The 19,640-nt window shown below is 41.4% G+C and overlaps 1 protein-coding gene across 1 annotated transcript in view; it reads right to left on the bottom strand.

The window, feature by feature from the left end:
• The window catches only part of snx33 (sorting nexin 33), a 24,549-nt gene extending 5,642 nt beyond the window's left edge, over positions 1-18,907 (bottom strand). Inside the window, exon 1 of the mRNA XM_039808650.1 lies at positions 16,508-18,907. Coding sequence (XP_039664584.1) covers positions 16,508-17,939 — 1,432 coding nt within the window. The 5' untranslated portion in view covers positions 17,940-18,907. The remainder of the gene's footprint in view (positions 1-16,507) is intronic.
• Positions 18,908-19,640: the final 733 nt, after the last annotated feature.

The following is a 19,640-nucleotide window of genomic DNA, read 5'->3' as shown; positions in this document are numbered from 1 at the left end:
ATGCAGACATGTTGTAACCACAGGAACATGACGTCAAAGAACATGGCAGCCTAATGGCATGTGGCCACGCTGCATTTCTCATCAGATTAGTGAGTCTGTCTCAGTCTCCTTCAAGCTGAGCTCGATTCCAGGAAGATGATTGTCATGTAGATGAGCTAGCAGGACTAGTTTGCACAAGCTAGTTGTAGTGTCTTTACTGTATCCGCTGCAATGTACAGGTTTTATCCATTAACCGTATCGGTGAGTTCATGCCGCCTTGGATTTTGTATGAAATTCTTGGCAGAAGTCTGGGAAAGCATGAACAGCACTTATAGTCTGTTCCAGCAGCAAGGAGGCGTGTGGACTACAGTCTGTGGCGGTGACCTACATTCATGTATTCGGTTTTCCACATGAGGGTGTGTGTGTGTGTGTGTGTGTGTGTGTGTGTGTGTGTGTGTGTGTGTGTGTGTGTGTGTGTGTGTGTGTGTGTGTGTGTGTGTGTGTGTGTGTGTGTGTGTGTGTGTGTGTGTGTGTGTGTGTGTGTGTGTGAATGCAAAATCTCATCACAGAGAAAGCTTGATGTGCTCTTCCACCCAACTAAATCTCTGCTCTCTACATTGATGCTAAATTAAACACACAAAATACAAGCTACAAACAATAAAATGCAAAGCTGTGTAAGTTTCCTACCATTCTACAAACCAATCCCTGTTTCCCACTATAGGCTATCTGCTTCTTTTCACTGAGTTAACAAATGCTATACGATACATGGCCAGTGGTCTGGAAAGTCACCAGATTTGTTTATCTTGCCCAACCAGACTGGCTACCGCATGTTTATGGCTGTGGTGGCCAAGGAAAGAATTTAACTATTTCCCATGTGACAGCTTCATGGGTCTGTGCTAGGTACATATTAGTACTCTGTAGGGGTTTGAGGAGTGACAGGAGAGGAAAGAAAAGGAAAGGACAACAGTGTGCAGGGGTTTCTGCAGATTTCACCAAGTTAAATTTAAGACATTTTTAAAACCACATAGAATGCATATTTGATACCCATTTCATGATCAAACCTGCCAAAGTATGAAAGTATGTTGAAAAACTAATGGGGACAATATGGCCTAGAATTATTTATTATTTTATCACTGTTTTTTTTTACCAGTACTTTCCAGCAGTATGTAAAAGTAGTTCCAAATGATATAATTAATTAAATCAATGCAACCTGGACTTGCAAAAGTAGCAGTAAAAATGGAAGAATTAACCAATTAAAAAATGATGATACATTTAAGTTTTTGCCAAAATAAATGATGGGATAAATGACTCTTGCGCCCGACACAAATGTAAAATGGGTTGGTCTGAAGTAGCTAGGTGTGGTTTGGGCATAACGTGCAATAAAGCAATCAGAGCGTCCTCTCACATTCCCTTTAAGAGCAGGCGCGCTTGTTCCATGGCAGATTGCTATTATGACGGCGGATTTGCCTGGCGCACGCCAGCAGGAGCTGTCCGAGATGCAGCAAAGTAATAATTGCCCGTCTTGGCCGGGTGGCGATGTTGCTGCGGCCCCTCGGGCGCATCTCCTCAAGTCTGGAGAGGATTGCTGCAGCCATGGAGCGTGGGCCTCCAAACGCACCACCTGCTCCTGTTGTGCCCCTTCCTCCTCCCCCCACTCCATCTCCGTCCACCCGCTCCACCAGGAGAGCATTGCGCATTGCCACTCCCGGACCAGATCCCGCCGGAGTGTCCAATCCCACCGTAGTTCAACATCACGTCTCCTTAAGTCCTCTAATATTTCCTCATTTATGTCATCAACACATCCATGATTCATGGAAATGTGTAAAACACAACAAGCCACAAAGAATGCTACGACTTTTTGAGGACTGTACTGTAAAGTGCCTCCTGACCTATCCAAACACCTGAAGCGCATTTTCAGTAATATTTTCCCTTGAAATTATGTATGGTTTGCAAAAATGGGAACTGCTGCGTCCGTGTAGATGAGAGAAGCAAAGTGTATGCGCGTTGTGCACACGCTACATTATGGCCAAGCATGCGCCCCTAAAATAGCATCTGAATAACGCGCCACTGACTTTAGACCAGGTTTTTCCTGGTCTGTGGCGGAATTGTTTTCTGAAACTGCAAAATTGCACCAGGGAAAGTTTGCGCTTGAACACGCCTCCTCTTTTCGTTGAACCGCCCCCGGGAGCGCAAATACATTCCTAATTTACTGACGTTTGTCTGTGAAGGGAATAGTCTGCTGTGCGTTGGGTGCAAAATAGGAATGATACATGCATCGGTGTACAAAGGCAATTGCTCTGAGTGTAAGATAGGGCCCAATGAGCTTTCAGATAGCAGCAGTGACAGTGGGATTGAACACTGGATTACAGTAAAACGCCTCCTGCACACAATCCACTGTTGCAACAATCCCACTTATAATGCGTAATGTCTCCTGACAGCCTACAATTGGGAACAAAAATATTTTAGAAACATTCTGCTGCCTATGCCTGGGAAGAGAAAATATTAAGGACTTTTCAAGACCTGCAGATTCCCTGTCTAGTTTAATAAGTCATACTGTGTGTGTGTGTGTGTGTGTGTGTGTGTGTGTGTGTGTGTGTGTGTGTGTGTGTGTGTGTGTGTGTGTGTGTGTGTGTGTGTGTGTGTCAGAGAGAAAAAGAATGAGGATAGTCAAGATTAATTATGGCCATAACCCTCTGGGGAACTGAACTCAGGCATCTGCTAAATTCCCCATTCCCATAGCCCGAGGTCACTGCGAGATGATTTCAGGAAGTGCAGCACTTCTCCTCTACATCTTCATCTTTCTTCTATCCATTTCAACACAAACATAACATTGAGAAAGGAAGTCCCTCTTTAAGATGTGTATTTGCTTACAGCATGTGTTGCTACTTGGATTTATGTATTAGTGTTGATGACATTTCCCAATTTCCTATAGCTGAGCTCATCTTATGCAACGCTAGCTTCATTTTTTTCCACACACTGCACATTCTTTTACGATCCAAACATTTTAGAGCAGTTTGTAGTAGGGGTGTCACGATACCAAAAATTCAGCAGTTGGTGTCGGTGCCAATACCAGTAAAATAACACGATTCTGGATGCCGATACCAGGGTAAAAAAAAGATTTTCTTAGATTCCATGTACTTTAACTTGAAACATGAACTTCTTTATTCAAATATTTGAAAAATATCAAAATGTCATAACAAGACATACAAAACATGTGCAATAGAGCATAGAACAACATAATAACGTGCAATTAATTGTCATATTGCAATTCCCATATTGCATGTCCCCAGACATATTCCAGACTTCCAGGAATCTTTTCAAAAGGTACTGTGCAAAAACAGTGCAAAACAAAACAGTGTTTTTATCAGTTGCGTGACCAGAGACGTAACAAACTCCAGGTAAATGTTGGAGATGTATTTGAAAGATGGAGACTGCTTAGAGCCCAAAAGGATGCAGAGTTGGCTAATTTCCTCCTGAACAGGTAGCTAAGCATTAGCTTCAGGCTAATTTATCACGGCTACAAGGGACGGGCATTTTATGCCATTACAACATTCGTGTACTCACATTGAATTATATAGCTAGAGTACCCGAGTTGGTTACTCGCAAAAACAATTGAGACACAGCCAGTAAAGTGATCCCGACTGGTCCTGACTATCCATGGCTAACGCTGCCATGCTAACTGCTAGCTAATGTTACCAGAGGAACAGGCAAGCGGCGACGGTTGTTTACAACGTGTAGCCTGTTCAGCGGCCGTAGCCGACAACGGTGAGTTCTTTGAAGCCAAGAGAGGGGGGCTGTAAATCGGGAAGAGAGGACCGTAAGCTTGCAGTGAACATGCAGTTTTTTAGGTCGGGTAGAATCTATCTCCGTTGACTTTCGTTCATAGTTTTTCAAAAAATATGTACCGGAAGTAGAAGGGCGTGACTTCGGCCACTTGTTCGTGACCTCCTACTGCTGAATGCATCGACTGGAACACTCTGAAGCGTATACTGCCTCGATCCCTTCCGGAAGAGGCGCAGCACCGATGTTGCTACCTTATATACTGTCTATGGTTGCTACCACTGGCATTGTCGCTAACTTTGCCTACGGTGCATCAAAAAAATGGCATTGTCTGTGTTTTGTCATTTTAGAACCGGAAGGTATCGCAAGTATCGGTTCTCATGACATCCCTACTCTGTAGCAGTGTGTCTTATTTTAACTCATTCTCATCTGGGATCATGGTTTCCAGTTACAGCTAATACAATCAATCTTCCTGTTTAATCCTAAAGCGGAGGCGCCATTAAAGTGGAGTGGAGCCTCTTCAGTTGAGGCTAGTCTATATAAATCAACTGACCCCTGTTATTCGTGTGTTATCTATCAACATAACGTAACGCTGGCTGATAGGTGGTTATGATAGAGATTGTACTGTAATGGGTGTCTTTAGAATAGGAAGCCATATATAGCATGACTTCATGATTCATCAGAATAATGGGTCTTTTCATATGAAAAATCCAACTTGGCTCAGGTCTTGCAGTATTATAGCCCCTGTTTGTGACATGGAACAGTTTAGTTGTCTCACAAAGTAACCTTTTAACCTCTTATTGCAACCATGATTATGTTTTAAAACTAAGACATTAGGAAACTGTTATTTGGGATGAACTGAAATGACCCAATCATTAAAGATACTGGGGTGACATCTAGCTCACCCAGTAGACTGTGCGCCCCATGTCTGAGTCATGTCATCCCCTCTCTCTCCCCCTTTCCTGTCTTCAAGCAATCCTGTCAATTAAAAAGCCCAACTTTGAGGTTAAGTTGAATACAATCTCCAATTTTGATAAACATTGATTGCTTATTGCTTCACAATCCTCTTGAGGTGGGGCTTATATGTAAAAGCACAGCCACTAGTATGACATGATTTCACTGCTGCAATGCAAACCACAAAACACACAACACCCGACTGTCCTTAAAGACTTGGGAATGGGCTCAATTTCTCTCTTGCAAAAATAAAAAGGAAAACAATTTGGCAGGTAATGGCATGATGCTTTCAAATCCAAGACAATGTGCTATGGTTTGGTGAACAAAGTGACTGAAACAGCTAGGTACATTATAATACTAAAATAAGTCTGAACACCTTAAACTGCTTTAACGTCCAGATACTGGTGTAGTATTCAAATTTGCATAATCAGAATGACTCATCTGTGCTCTCTGTACTGTAAAATAAACCATTCTGTAAATTTGGTTCAAATACTTCAAAAACAGGAAGAACTAACGTGACTGAGTAGGATTAGTGGATGTTATTCACATTGTACTGACGAGTAAACAGAAACATTTTTCAACTGAGGACAAATGAGGCTTGTCACCACAAAACACTAACCATTACTACAGGGCTGTGTGTGAGATTGTGTGATTGTGAGTGAGTGCGTGGAGGGGCTGCTGACGTCTGAGTCAAGCACTACAGTGAACCGATGAGACGTTTGTTCTCTGTTGAGCTCTCAAAAAAAGTAAATAAAAAATGGCGACAACAACAAAAAAAGACCCCACAAGTAAAGTTACTAATTGTGGTGATTCCATTAATGAAATGACTGGGCCTTTAGACTATTATGACAAAGCAGTTAAATGTAAATACTGACACTTTACTGGAAAAGAAGGAAAAAGACAGGAGATGTGATCTGAAAATAGAGGAAAAGGAGGCTTTAGAAGAGAAGAGAAAAAAAGCAAGGCAGCTTCAAGAATGCAATGAGGGTGAAAAGGACTCTGCAATATCTGCCAGTGTTTAATGTAGGCCTTAAAAGCCTTGACGATACACTAACATAAGAAAAAAAACCACTGCTGTGTAAGCTAACAGTAATATGTTTACACCAGCCAATCAGATCCACAGATACAAACAGATTAGGAGTTCAGAGGAGTTTATGTCCTGAGCTGGAATGTGCTCCCAACCGATTATAGCCATCTCAAATATCCTTTTTACATTTATCTTTGAGGCTATGTGGCTATGGGACATGGAAACAAATATTTCCAAATTCTTTGATATTTATTTTTTTATTTCTTCAGGGATGAGGAATATTCAAAACAGAACCATCCTCTCTAGACTGCACCGAGAATTAGTTACCAGAAATGCTTAAAGGTCCCATGGCATATAACATTTCACTTTATGAGTTTTTTTTAACATTAATATGAGTTCCCCCAGCCTGCCTATGGTCCCCCAGTGGCTAGAAATGACGATAGGTGTAAACCGAGCCCTGGGTATCCTGCTCTGCCTTTGAGAAAATGAAAGCTCAGATGGGCCGATCTGGAATCTTCTCCTTATGAGGTCATAAGGAGCAAGGTTACCTCCCCTTTCTCAGTTTTGCCCGCCCAGAGAATTTGGCCCACCCATGAGAGAGAGACTTCATGGCTTTCAAACAAGCAAAGTGGCAGTTGGTCAAGGCCACACCCCCACCCTCCACCTTGCCTCCCCCACCACCCCCCTCTCTCCCCTCAATAGCTACAGACACAGAAATGGCACATCCTAAGAAAAGCTCATTGTGGGACTGGCTCTAGTGGCTGTAATTCTGCACCAAGGCTGAATTTCAGGAAAGAGACTTCAGATACAGTATTAGGGGACCACTAAGGCCTATATAAAAGCATCCAAAGAGCACCATGTCATGGGACCTTTAACCTGTGAGCAGGTGACTTCCTCTGCACGCTCAATATTACTTTGTGCACATCTTACTACTTTTTTTGGAACTGGAACTGACAACTCACAGAAATAAGACATGAAGCTTCCAATAGCTTTGGATTGAAGCTCTTAATTGAAGCCATGCAAAGAGATGTTCAACAGATGTTCTTTTCTTTTAGAATGCACACAGAATCTGATCTAAAACTATTATATACTTTACTCTCACACACATGGCTATAAATCCATGCTCCTGTCAGACATGTTCCTATCTAGATGTGTTTGTTTATTAAAAGGGATATGCTCACCACTGATCTTGAAGGAAAGTATAATTCATCCCCACTAATAGCCCTCAGAGTATCTCACAACGTTCCTCTGCAAAGGGATTTATTTTATCTTTTAAAACTCAGCCAGCCTCACAAAGTAAAAAAATAAATAAAAGATACATCTGTTATGTCATCACACATCAAGTAAAAGAAAGTGTGTCAACATTAGCTGTGACATCATAATTCTGTTGTATAACTTATTACTTTAAGATTTGTGAGACAAGAGTTGTGATGTCCTGAAATCCCTCTGGGTCTTAAGGCTTTGTTATGTTTCTGACTGTGACATTTATAACAGTTTGAGCTCCTTTTTGTTATGGAACAGATGTATTATTTCTTCTGTGTGTTCGCCCTGTAACGTTTTTTTTACTACTGACTAAGTGTTGCTTTAACTTGAAAATATGCAAGATGTTCCTATGATGTAAGATGTTTGGCTGATCAGAATGTGGATATCCAACCTCAACTGATGCATCCTACCAAATTAAATACTTGGTCAAATGACAAGGCTTTGCCATTGTCCTACTTTTTATATGATAGTCTTTTCATGACACCAGAAAACACCAGAGAATGCAGCCGCTAACAAGGCTCTCCTCTGAGGGATGGCGTCTCCATGCCAACCACAAGCATAGTGTCAGTGCTACCATGACTACAGTTACGTTGGCAGACACCCATAATCTTACTGATAGTTAAAGCTTCATTCCTGTCAGGGGAGGGAAAAGATTAGGACACTGATGGGGTAAATACTCCCTTTCAACTTCACCCTTGTAGCAGACAAAGAAGATTAAGTTCTAGTTTTGGATTACTTTAGCTGTTTAGCTGTACTGTAGCTGAATAGGGAGAAAAACAATTCCTCTGTAAGCTAACTGGTGAACGTGATGCCAAAGAATGAACTGATCAAAATATGAACAAATACAGATGCCTTCGATGACTTCTGTTTTCCATTTATTCATAACAATGTAAAGTACTTGTAAAGTAGTGAACCTTCAAAACTACTTTTCTTGTTAAGGGTTGACGGGGAGTGAAACACAACATGCATTGAGCAAAAGGACAGTTTATCACAATGCTAAACCATACAGACAGACAAACACATTCACATTACAAGCATCTTCAGGTTTTCCAATTAACCCACCCTGCATTTCTTGCCAACTCCACATACAAAGCCTCTCTAGCTGTGAGGCAGTGCTAACCACTATGTCATACTGTGCAGGCTTTCAGACTGAAAATAGCTGCGTTTTAGCAGCATTAATACATTTTTGGGCCACTTGGAAAAAGTGGAACAAGCTGAAAACCTATCTGCCGTATATCTATTCACACATCCAGCAGACACCGAGCATCATTAGCATGCATTTGGTGTTTGTGTTTTGTCTCTATTGTGGCCTCCATCAACTTCTTGAGAAAATATATTTATTTAGCTGCTAAATGCTCCAGTACTTTCACCAGATAGTTGCTAATTTTGTCTCTTCCCAATTTGGTGCTGGGCAGGTACAGAATACAGAGAGTTTATCACAGCTTTTTTTGTTTTACTGAAAAAGCTGCCTGCTTGACCTGGAAACAGGGATGAGTTGCAGGCCAAACAATGAGCTGAAGGACACTAAAATGCCCCCTGTCTGACCAGGAATGAGCGATAACAGATACAGTGATCCCGTTGAAATGAATGAGGAGGCTATTGTTTGTGTGAACATGACCTTAATAGCTACAGACTGCAACAGGCCTATTTCACAGCAGACATGTTGACCTGTCATAGTAGGAAAAGCACAGGTGTATTCAAACCCATTAATGATGGCTGCATTCCACTTAGGAGAGGTCCTGGTATTGTGCATGCTGACTCACTGAAATAGCTTACTGGGACACTTGATGGAATTGAGCCATCTTTAAGGTTATCAATTTCAGCTGTGCTTTTCCTACTATGACAAGTCAAAATGTCTGCTGTGAAAAAGGTCTATGCCTGGTGCAAACTCTAGAAGTCAGCTACAAGAGCAAACTATCATTGATAATCCTTTTGAGAAGCATAGTTTTAGTTGACAGTGTTGGAGAGGTGTCAAAATCTGCTGTAACTGTAGTCATGGTTAGTGGTGGTGGTGTTGTATTGGAAAGCATTGTACACTGAAAGGTGAAATGTTTTGTCCAATTCCAGTCATTTGTTACGAGTGGGGCAGAAAATAAAAAAAATAGTTATGGCATTAGTCTTTTCAATATAAGCTAACTCCTCTCTTACCTCATGCCTTTTCGGGTCTAATGACACTTTAACACAAAATCTGTGGTTGAGAGGAGGAGGGAGACAGCGGTGGTAAAGACTGAGTTCTTGGAGACATCTGTAATCTCCTATAGTGTGAAACAGCAGTGCACTGGGCCAACACAGGCAGGAATGCAGAAGCATGTGGATAGACAGTGTTTGTGTGTGTGAAGACGAGGGCCTAGCCTTTGTCAAGATTTATGAGTAAGCAAACAGGAGAGGGAAAACATTTGCTCTTCATAGTCACCAGAGACAGTGATTGGACTTTAGCCAACAAAATAACATACAATCAATGTTCAAAAGGTGCCATAACTGGCGTCTGCAAGCTCCTGGAACCCTAGCGCGTGGTTTCACAGATTGCGGTTTGCCTACCTGCCGAGAGTGCGGTATTTTCTTGTGTGTTGTAACCAGTGTATGGAATGTTAATCTGTAACATCTTTGTCAGACAATATAAACACGGCACGAGCTCCTGGTCAGCACTTTTGAAAAATTGAACAATACTGAAAAGTGTTCAGAGAAGACACACAAAGATCTGCATGTGTGCAAGCAGGCACAATCCCAAAAGGAAGTTAAAATGCTGCTCGTCCCTCTGTTGCAGATCAAGGGCATTCGGCACACACATTTCCTCAGAACGGTCAACGAGATATAGTTTGCTTTAAAGTGATGGAGTCTGCATGTGGTGTTTTAATGTTTTGCCATATGGAGGACAACTAACCTCTTGTCCAGATTAAAAGTCTGTCTGGCGTGCTCCCAGGGGAGCTAGCTCATTCTCAAACTGAATACTGCTCTGCTCTGGTGTGGATCACAGAAGGTTTTATCCCACTATCAGCTGTAGCTGAAGGGGGAAAAGACCACACTTTCTATAGTTAAGATTATTAACAATCTAACTACAAAAGAATCTGTCAAGATAAAAGGAGAACAGCTAAAAATCTGGTGCATTTTATTTTGAAGAATGCCCTGCAGATTACCCCAGCACATTTGTCATGACTTTTGTTTTGGTTTTATGCCATTTATGGCCTTGTACTTCAGGATTTTAAACTGCAATTATTCCAGTGTGGCCTTTTCTAGCTAACCAACAACTTGAAGTTCAATTTAAATCATCATTGTTTTGGGTTATCCACAAGAATTTAACAGTAATTGTTTCCTTGCCTTCCTCAACATTTCATTCTGGGGACACAGGTGATGCAGAACCAACGCCTCAGATTTCATTTTACACAACATGTGATCGGATCAGATCAAATTGATAGCCACTCCATGGAGCGGTGTGGTTTCACTCTATTGTGAACCCTTTTGTGTTTTATTCATTACTTCATGAGGTGGTTTTGTCTCAGATTAGGGCCTTGGTCGTTGCCAGGTACAAAATCTACAGAACAGGATATCTGCTTTATTGTCACGACTACCTTAGACGTTACAATATCTGGCAATGTAACCATCCTTCCAAAGAATTCCAATATTTAAGAACAGATTGATACCAGACGAGAATAGCTCCGTTCATGATTATGTACAATAATTCAAAAGAGACATCACAATACATTTCAGAGTCCAGGATTACAACAAACACGTAATTGTAACGGGCAGTGCGGTTGTAGCTGCCAGCGCCTCTCACACTAAAGCCTTAGAGACCCTTTATTCTATAACAATGCAATGTAATTAACCCTATAGATCACGATTTCCAATTGTAGTCAACGGAGGATACAACCAAGGTTTAAAGCCTGTGGACCAAACTAGATTTACTTTCTCCATTATTAAAACCAGGGCAGCTGCCCAGACATCCACTTCTGATAGGAGTATCTTTATGGGGAAACAGAAGGGGAAAAGATGAAAGAAGAAGACAGACGTGAAGAGCATAAAGAAACAGTGACTTGTAGATGGAGCAAAAGCACAGACCAAAAGAGGCAAAAAAGATGTGTGGACTAAAAGCTTAAACAGGACATAGACAATGGGAGAAAGAGATATATTTGGAGCACATCCTGACATTTTTCTGACGTTACCCAAAATCTTCTCCTCCCTAAGATCCATTTTATCAAGGCCACATGCAGTCCCTGCCTAACACCACATCTCAAAGACAGTTAACATTCCTGCAGTTTACATGCTCACCAGGATCCCAGTTCAAAACTAGCTCCTATAGAACTAAGGAAAGGTGAAAGTCAGACAGGAAAGAAGCAATGAGGACATGAAGGGGAAGAGGAGGAGTACACCGGAAAAGGTTGACCTCAGTTCTGTGTGTTCCGAGTGTTGCCACAGCTGTATCTGGTTCAGCAGAACACAAAGTCACATCAATGGGAGTTATCTGGGCCTGCAGGGAAGACTCAGCAGAGAGAAAAGCTCTCTGCCTTCACAAAAACACTGCTACTCAACCGCATCGCGTACAGTTGGGTTGGGTATAGGCCTATCGTTTTACAATTTGTATACCGATTCCAATACAATACCTGAGTTTCGGTACACCAAACTATACTATATACAAATAATACTTTTTAAATATCTTGCTTTCAGGAATATTAGCATTTTATACAATTTCCCATTTTTCCATTTAACAAAAGAAACCAAGCGTTGTCTAGAAAAAACAATCTAAAATAGTCTAAACTTGGCAATTAGGAACGATTTGATTAAAGAGTAAATAAACCACCAGCCATTTGTTGTGGGATTTTCATAATAACGACCAAATGAATGCCAACTTTGGTAAGTATATAGAAAGGCTAGAATAGAGTACAGCTAAGCTGCCAAAACAAAATATGTCAGCCAATTAGAGCTGGGCGATATGAAAGAAAAATCAACATATAGATGATGATATTGCTGCGATATTGTAGGGTTGACTATATGGTGCTTTCACAAAACATTAACACAATGAGAGTTTTGATAAATATATAATAAAACAGCTAGAACAGTGTGGTAAGTTCAGAAAATGACATCACTTTACTGTAACGCAGCCTTTAAAACCAGGAAAAGACAACACTTGTGTCATATCACGACATTACGATAGCCAAACTTTAAGATGATATCTAGCCTCATATGTCGATGTTTATATAATACCGATATATTGCCCAGCCCTACAGCCAATGCATGACATGTACAAAGGTATGTTGACAGAATTTCCAAGGTTATTAAATGTATGGCCAGTTGTCTCTTCCCCTCAAGATCCTCAGAAATATTAGATGTTGCAAAAAAAGAATCACTCTTTAAGCGGTTTATTGGCATAAAGCACAGGTTTGGCTTGTGCACAACATATAACCTACCTGCTCATCTTCTTTAAAATTATTCTCTTGATCATCTTTCTATGGCAAAAATAAGAAATGGACGCCAAGTTAGTACTGATCTGATTGTCACACAATAACCCAAACTAAATAACCGATCAAGGCAGCGGTGGACCAACAACTCCTGTGTACGATTATTGTTTTTGTCAAAGTCGTCTGGTGGCTTTGAAGAAAGCATTGATAACTGCTTAAGTTCCCTGCTGGAAAGGTAAAGCACTAAAATATCCTAGCGTACACTTAAACTGATATTGATTTTTTTTCCAGGTGGACCTTTTTCAGTTGGCTACAGTATGTTTAGCTGCTGCCCCGTCCCCTAGCAGTACATTGCTCAGCTTCTGTGGCGGTACTCCAGCCTGCTTCCTCAAACTGGGGGCCTGCCGACCGCCATTTACTGTAGTTAATATGCTGACTATGGATGAGTACCTATTACAACACCACTTCATCCAAGTCTGAATTATCCCACTGAAGTGAAGCCATGTATCTTTTGATGAACAGTGTGACTACATGTGACAATGACAAGATAATGGTAAAACAGAGTCAGTAATGTCAGTTACATGGCAAAATCAAGCTAAAGTTTGCCAAAATTAGCTGACAGAAGCTTGACTGTGTTGAATTGAGCAGGAGCGTGTGTTATTGCTTATGAGCTGAACTTTTCATTTGTAACAGGAAGAAGATGTTATTCCTTCTTTAAAAAATTACACAGTGTTGTTTTAAAAGGGTCAGTTCGCCATGATTACAGGGAGACATATTTTTCTACTTACCTCTGGTGGTACATAGCCAAGCACATATTTTTGGGATATCCACCTTTGTAATACCAATATAATGAGGGTGGGTGGAAATTCCGGTGTGGTGCTCCAAGCATTTAAAAATGTAATTAAATTTCAGAGCCATATATCTTAAAACTTTGGCACGTGAGGCTGAAATGATCTACACGGCCTGACACTTCTAGGGTTGGATAATAACATTCTTTATTTGGGATTTAGGTGAACTGACCCTTTAATATCATTCAGATGGCTTTGTTTTTCTTATTTATTCATGGGTGGAGTGACCAAATGTAGCTAGCCGAATTGCATCACAAATAATATCTGCGATAAATGATTGCCAGCTGTTTGGAGGAAGATAATAGGACAGCACAATTCCTCCCTTGCTGCAGTTCTTTCCTTCCTCTGTAACTCCAATCAGCTGATACAGTTATTTGTTTGAGAGCTGACACAGAATGCCGATTTGCCAGCGCTCGCACTGTCTTGGACCAAAATCAAACGAAGGTCACAGAAAAAAGCCTGAGTTGCAGTGCAGACCTGAGCAGAACCAATATTTCACCATGAGGTTTATGAAAAGCAGCCTTCACAAACACAACCGTCATAGAGTATTCAAATCAGGAATGTTACAGTGACTGGACATTCTTTATGATTTCCAGTTACTGATTAAACAACATTATGCTAATACATGAAAGTAAAATAAGCCATTCACAGCTGCTGTGCTGCAACAGTTTTCAACAAATATAAGCAGTGAATCTTTAACATTAGCTGCTTAGAGCATCCATCGCCACAAACAAGCTGAACCACTTCTTAAAAAGCAACACCTCAAAGAAACATAGCCTGGCTCCATTTTGCCACATTGATATGTGAGAAGTAGGATTCTTAACGTAGGTTTTAACAACAAAAAGTAGTTGTGATTGGCCCAGAGTGACCTGTGTTGTCATATAAAAAGTGTGCCAACTGAACTTTTTCTCACTTCATAAAAAACGTTTGCATCTCCAAGTGAGAATATGTTTGGAAACAATTCAAGATAAAATAGTAGTAGTTAGCATTAGCATTGATATAAAGTTTATTTTGACGCCACAATCAGAAGCAGAACACGATTTATTGCAACCACTGGAAGAATTATAAGGATGTACAAAAAGCTGTCTCTGAGAACTGCCAAATTAAAAGACCTCTGCTGACTGAGCAAGGGTGTCACCAAAATAAATTAATAAAAAAATAAAAATGACATGGATTACTACTTTATGTGCCACTGTGACTCTATATTCAGTTACATTTTAACCTACGGAACTAACTAAAACCCTGAGGAAGGCCAACTTCACAGAGGTTAATATATCAAATATCACTCATTCATGAGCCACTCCCTGCCCGTGTCACTCAGGTGTCCTTGTCACATCATGGCTGTTGGTTGTAATATACACTACAGCAACGCTCTTGCCTATTTGTCTCATCAAACTTTGAACAGAGCCCAGAGGAGTCTCGGGTAAACAGTTTTATAGCAATGGTCGTTTGGTTATAGCACTAGTTCGGTAAATAGAATTAAATTATTTTCAGTCTCTAATGAGATAACAGCTATTGTAGTCACACTTTGTATTAATGTCAGTGATATTAAGAACTAAGAGACATCTACTCTTAAAAAAGTAACCTCCTTGATAAATACACAGTTTGGATTGCATTTCCTTAAAGGTGCTCTAAGCGATGTTGGGTGACGTTACTTCTTGTTGACGTTCAAAGTATTTTCAAACAAAACGAAGACTAGCTCGCTCCTCCCTCCTCCTCATCCCGTTCCCTCCCTTCTGTGCTTCAGCGCACTAACCCCCAAACCCTTCTTGTCCGTTATTGGCTGAACACTGGAACACTGTTTGTGTACGTTTGCAAGATTGGACCACTTTGTTTTGGTTGGCGTGTGTGGACCCTAGGCTGTCTACAGAGACCGCGTTTTTTTACAGTGTGTTCAGGGGACCGGCAGCTCGCGGATAGTGAGATGTTTGCTGTATGTGACAAAAAATATTGTAGCCTAAAAAAAAAAAACATGTGACATCGCTTAGAGTACCTTTAAAAGATGCTGACTTTACGCTTGTATGTATGGCAAGTGAGTGAAATTACTTTTAGACCCGTTAGCGCAGGTTGTCAAAGCCAATCATGAGAAAGTAATTTGTTAAGCTGAGAGAAGGTGTGTGTGTGTGTGTGTGTGTGTGTGTGTGTGTGTGTGTGTGTGTGTGTGTCTGGTTGGCAGTTGACCTCAGATGCTGCAGGCATGTACTCTGACCTAATTTTCATCCTATGACACAGAAAACATACTAACACTATGTTTCATTTATGGGTTAGTATAAAGTCTGCACGTGTGCGTCTGTGTTAAGGGTAGATGCAAACCCTGACCTAGTCTATATCCTCGACGTACCACTTCCGGGATTGATCCGGTGCCGCAGGAAATTTCGCCGGATGAATGTATTTTCACCGATGTCTGTTTCCTTCTGCTTTCTTTGTGTTGGAATTCTAAACTTTGGTCGATTTATGAGGACTATGGTTAACTGCTCCTCAGATCTCTGCAGGGTAAATCCAGACAGCTAGCTAGACTATCTGTCCAATCTGAGTTTTCTCTCGCACAACTGTTTTTACAGCGGCTCCGTGCGGAGCTCAGCGCCGTCCATGACGATTGTGATTGGTTTAAAGAAATGCCAATTAATCAGAGCACGTTTTTCTCCCACCCCGGAATGCGGACTAGCCAGACCCTCCTCCGCTCCGCAGCGTGTGGATGATCTGGCAAAGAGAGACTAACCCTGACCTAACCTGTCATTCATAACAAAATAAGTAGCACAGATTGAATCTAATCAAGGGACCATTAGCTCAGTTTGTTGTCATTAGCAGAGACTTTGTTTATTATTCTTAACCATTATTGAAGTTTTTACAAACACTTTTTGTCTCAATTCAAGGATGCTACAGCACTTGATACCAAGTTGTTATTGGTGGTTGTGCCTGGGTATATTAAGGTTCAATAATAATCTGCTTGGCTCCTCTGATAAATTATAATTGCTGTGACACGAAGAACACATTATGTGGCCTGATGGCTTGAAAAAAGTTACCATTTTGTAATTATAAAAAAAAAATAAGGAACGGTTATCGGACATTCAATTAAAATATGAATGAATCTGCAGGAATTAAAATCAGATGGAAGGCTGAGGATACATCCAAACATCTGTGAACATTATGGATGTACATTTTTTTTAGTGTGGTCACATTTTTTATTTCCCTTTTAATGGGGTTTGCATGCATAAGGACATCAGAGAAATTGCTCACACATTAAAACTTCTCATGGATGATTTTACCTTTCTGTAGATGAATAATGTCAGGGAAGTTGGCGAGCAGGCCTTGATAGAGCGACAGCTTGTCCAGCATAAGGAAGAGGTCATACTTAGGTTGCTCTGCAAACATCTCTCCAATGTTCTCATAGGTGCGGCCTGTATGGGAGATTGCTTTGTTGAGGGCCTCTGAGCTGTGGGGAGGGTCCAGCGTGAAAGCCTGGCTGATAGACTGGAAAGAATTTCCTAGCCGCTGGAACTCCTTCCTGAACCCACCCAGGTGCTTACGCACCAGCTCCGAGGCAACATGTGTGAGCTGCATCACGCTGTCATCCATTTTCTTAGCGAAGGCCTTGAAGGTGTCGATCCGCTCCTCTACATCCTGCAGGTCCTGGTGCTCATTAGGGATCTGGAGGGTCAGCATGAAATGGGCACCCACCATCTCGTCCTTCTCCGCCCGTCTCTTGCCCAGTTTCCACTGCTTGTCGTCAGCACACATCAGAAAGTGCTCAAAGCCTTCATACTGGGAGAGGACTGGGTGACTGGTCATGTGGTTCATCCACAGTATCAGTCGTCTCTTGCGCTTCTCGATGAAGTCTTCCTCAAATCGCCCCGTGGCCTGCTTCTCAGGCAGGTGAGGCACGGAGATCACAGTGAACTTGTGCAGTAAGCGGTTGTACAGCCAGTCAAAGTGTTTGTAGCGCCTGTAGACGGGATGCCCCGTGTGGCTTGGTGTGACCCTGTATGAAATGTACGTCTTGATGCCTTTGAACTTTGTCTGCTTTGTGGGGTCTTCAATGGAGCAGGAGAAAGGCTGCGGGCTCTCCTTCCACAGGGGCCCCATGGCACCCATCTCGATGGTGTACGACTCCGCTATCTTTGCCATCATGGGCACATCACCCAACACAAACGCTTCCACCCCTGAGCGGACAAAGCTGGAAAATCTGTTCAAGTTCCTGCCCACCATGCTGCCTTTCCTCGAGCTGGAGATGCTGTCCTGTCTCTCCATGTGTGGTTTGGCCCGGTAGTGCACATTGGGGTTGTATGACAGCGGGCTCTGATGGGCATGTCCATTGGCCCCGGGGCTCCTACTGGGGTCAGCGTCGTCCACCACCGTCGACCTGTCATCCCAGTCGTCCCAGTCGTCGTCGTCGTCGTCATAGTAACTCTGCTGCAAATGCAGAGAGGCGTTTGGGGTCGAGGGGAAATAGGAGGAGTCGTTTCCTAAAGATCCTGCCGGGCTTATGGAGCAGTCGGTCACGTTCGAGTTTGAACGACTGCGAATAATTTCCACATAGGACGCAGGGAAGAGACCTTTCTCCCCTCGGCTGTTCTCCCCCTGAAACCAGCCGTCCACGGAGTTCTTATCAAAGATAACCAGTTCCTCATTCTCCTGGATGCTGATCTCCTCTTTGTTTTCACTTTGAAAAGTGTAGATTGCTTTGGCTTTCACTGACATCTTGATACTCCAGTGATACTCCAAAGCAAGAACAATCTACATGCACATAGTGCCTAGATTATAGTGATGCTGCTGCCTTGATGCATGCCGTGTTGGAAACATCTGACACTAGCTCACTGTAATATTTAAACTCATCTCAAATTACATGGCAGCTTTTGGATCAGGTGTGCAACAGCACAGTAGGATTTACGTAAATGTAATTAGGCTATCTGACACTTAGGCTAGTAAACACAGGAGAAGTCAGCAGTTACGTCAAACTATTAGGCCAGTTCTGCGCCAAAACAAAGTCTAAAATATACCTTCTGTGACCACTAGCATCCTCAGCCCATTGAGGCTATCGTCTCATTGTCTTACTGTGTATTCTGCTTTAAACGTCTACCAATAACTTTAGGCTGCAAATGCTCTAGAACACATTAACTTCCTCATAACAGATTGACTCTCTTGTTTCTTTCTCATCGCAAACACAACAGGTTCAAAAAACTAAACTGGTTTCACCAAAGAGCTCCTCCGAAAGCCCCGACGGTGGTTTTAATCCTCAGAAACTGGACCGCAACCTCGCGTTGTGTTCACTTTTCGGACACTTGTTTCTCATTACGGAGATCCCAGAAATGATCCTTGGTGAAAATATCTTTAAGACAAAGTGTCCTGGCGTGAGGAAACACAGAGGGATGAGTAATTGTATCGCTGTGCATTGTGAGCCTGCTCCGCATTCCCTCAGACTGAAACTTGCTGCGTTTTCCTTGTAAACAGGTCCCTGCGCATCTTCAGTCGATCCTTCTTGAATTCAACTAAAAAAATAACGAAATCGGCAACCAAACAATCTCCTTCTACAGAGCATCAACACACATCACGACTCAGTATTGTTTCTTTGGGTTTATTCCCGTGCGCGCTTCAACAAAGTAACTATTTCCATGACGTTAGGCTCGGACAATTGAAAGCAAGTTCGCCTTTTTTTTTCATCAGCTCCTTTTATATTCGTTGTAGAGAAGAAACTGGCTCAACACCGCCTCCAACAGGGGAAACAGATTATAACCTACAACACAGATTACAACATCCAAGAGACACAGATTATACAGATTATTATTATTATTATTATTAGTAGTAGTAGTAGTAGTAGAATGTCGTACTAAATGTATTTGCATATAATACACTTGATAACTTGATTTCAACGGAATCAAATTGACTTTTTTGTTGAAAGCCACCACTATGCCACTATAAAAGTTATATCAGTTAATATTCTAAACCGATATTTCTTTATCACTGAAATTCGACTTCAATTTTTGTTTATATTGCACCATTACATATAAAATCCATTCAAAGTGCTTCACAGGACAATGGAACTAAGTGCAGTACCTAAATACACTTTTGAGGTAGGCCTACTTGTACTTTAGTATTCCCATGCTACTTTATACAGGCAAATGTACTTTTTACTCCACTATAGTTTCATTTAATTGAGTTTTTTTACATACAAATCATATCAGTTTATAATTATGTATGTATATGTATTTATGTACTGTATGTAACTAAGTAGGCTACATTTAATCCAGTACTACTTTATACTTCTACCCCACCAAATTCTGGAGGCAAATATTGTATTTTTTACTCCACTACATTTATTTGTTAACTTAAGATACTAGTTACTTTGCAGATTCTGATTTATACTACAAAGTATAATCAACAAATAAATTATGATGTATTATT

The sequence above is a fragment of the Perca fluviatilis genome, chromosome 8 (genome assembly GCF_010015445.1).
Source record: "Perca fluviatilis chromosome 8, GENO_Pfluv_1.0, whole genome shotgun sequence".
In the NCBI taxonomy this organism is placed as follows: Eukaryota; Metazoa; Chordata; class Actinopteri; order Perciformes; family Percidae; genus Perca; species Perca fluviatilis.
This window is presented reverse-complemented; position numbering and strand designations above follow the sequence as displayed.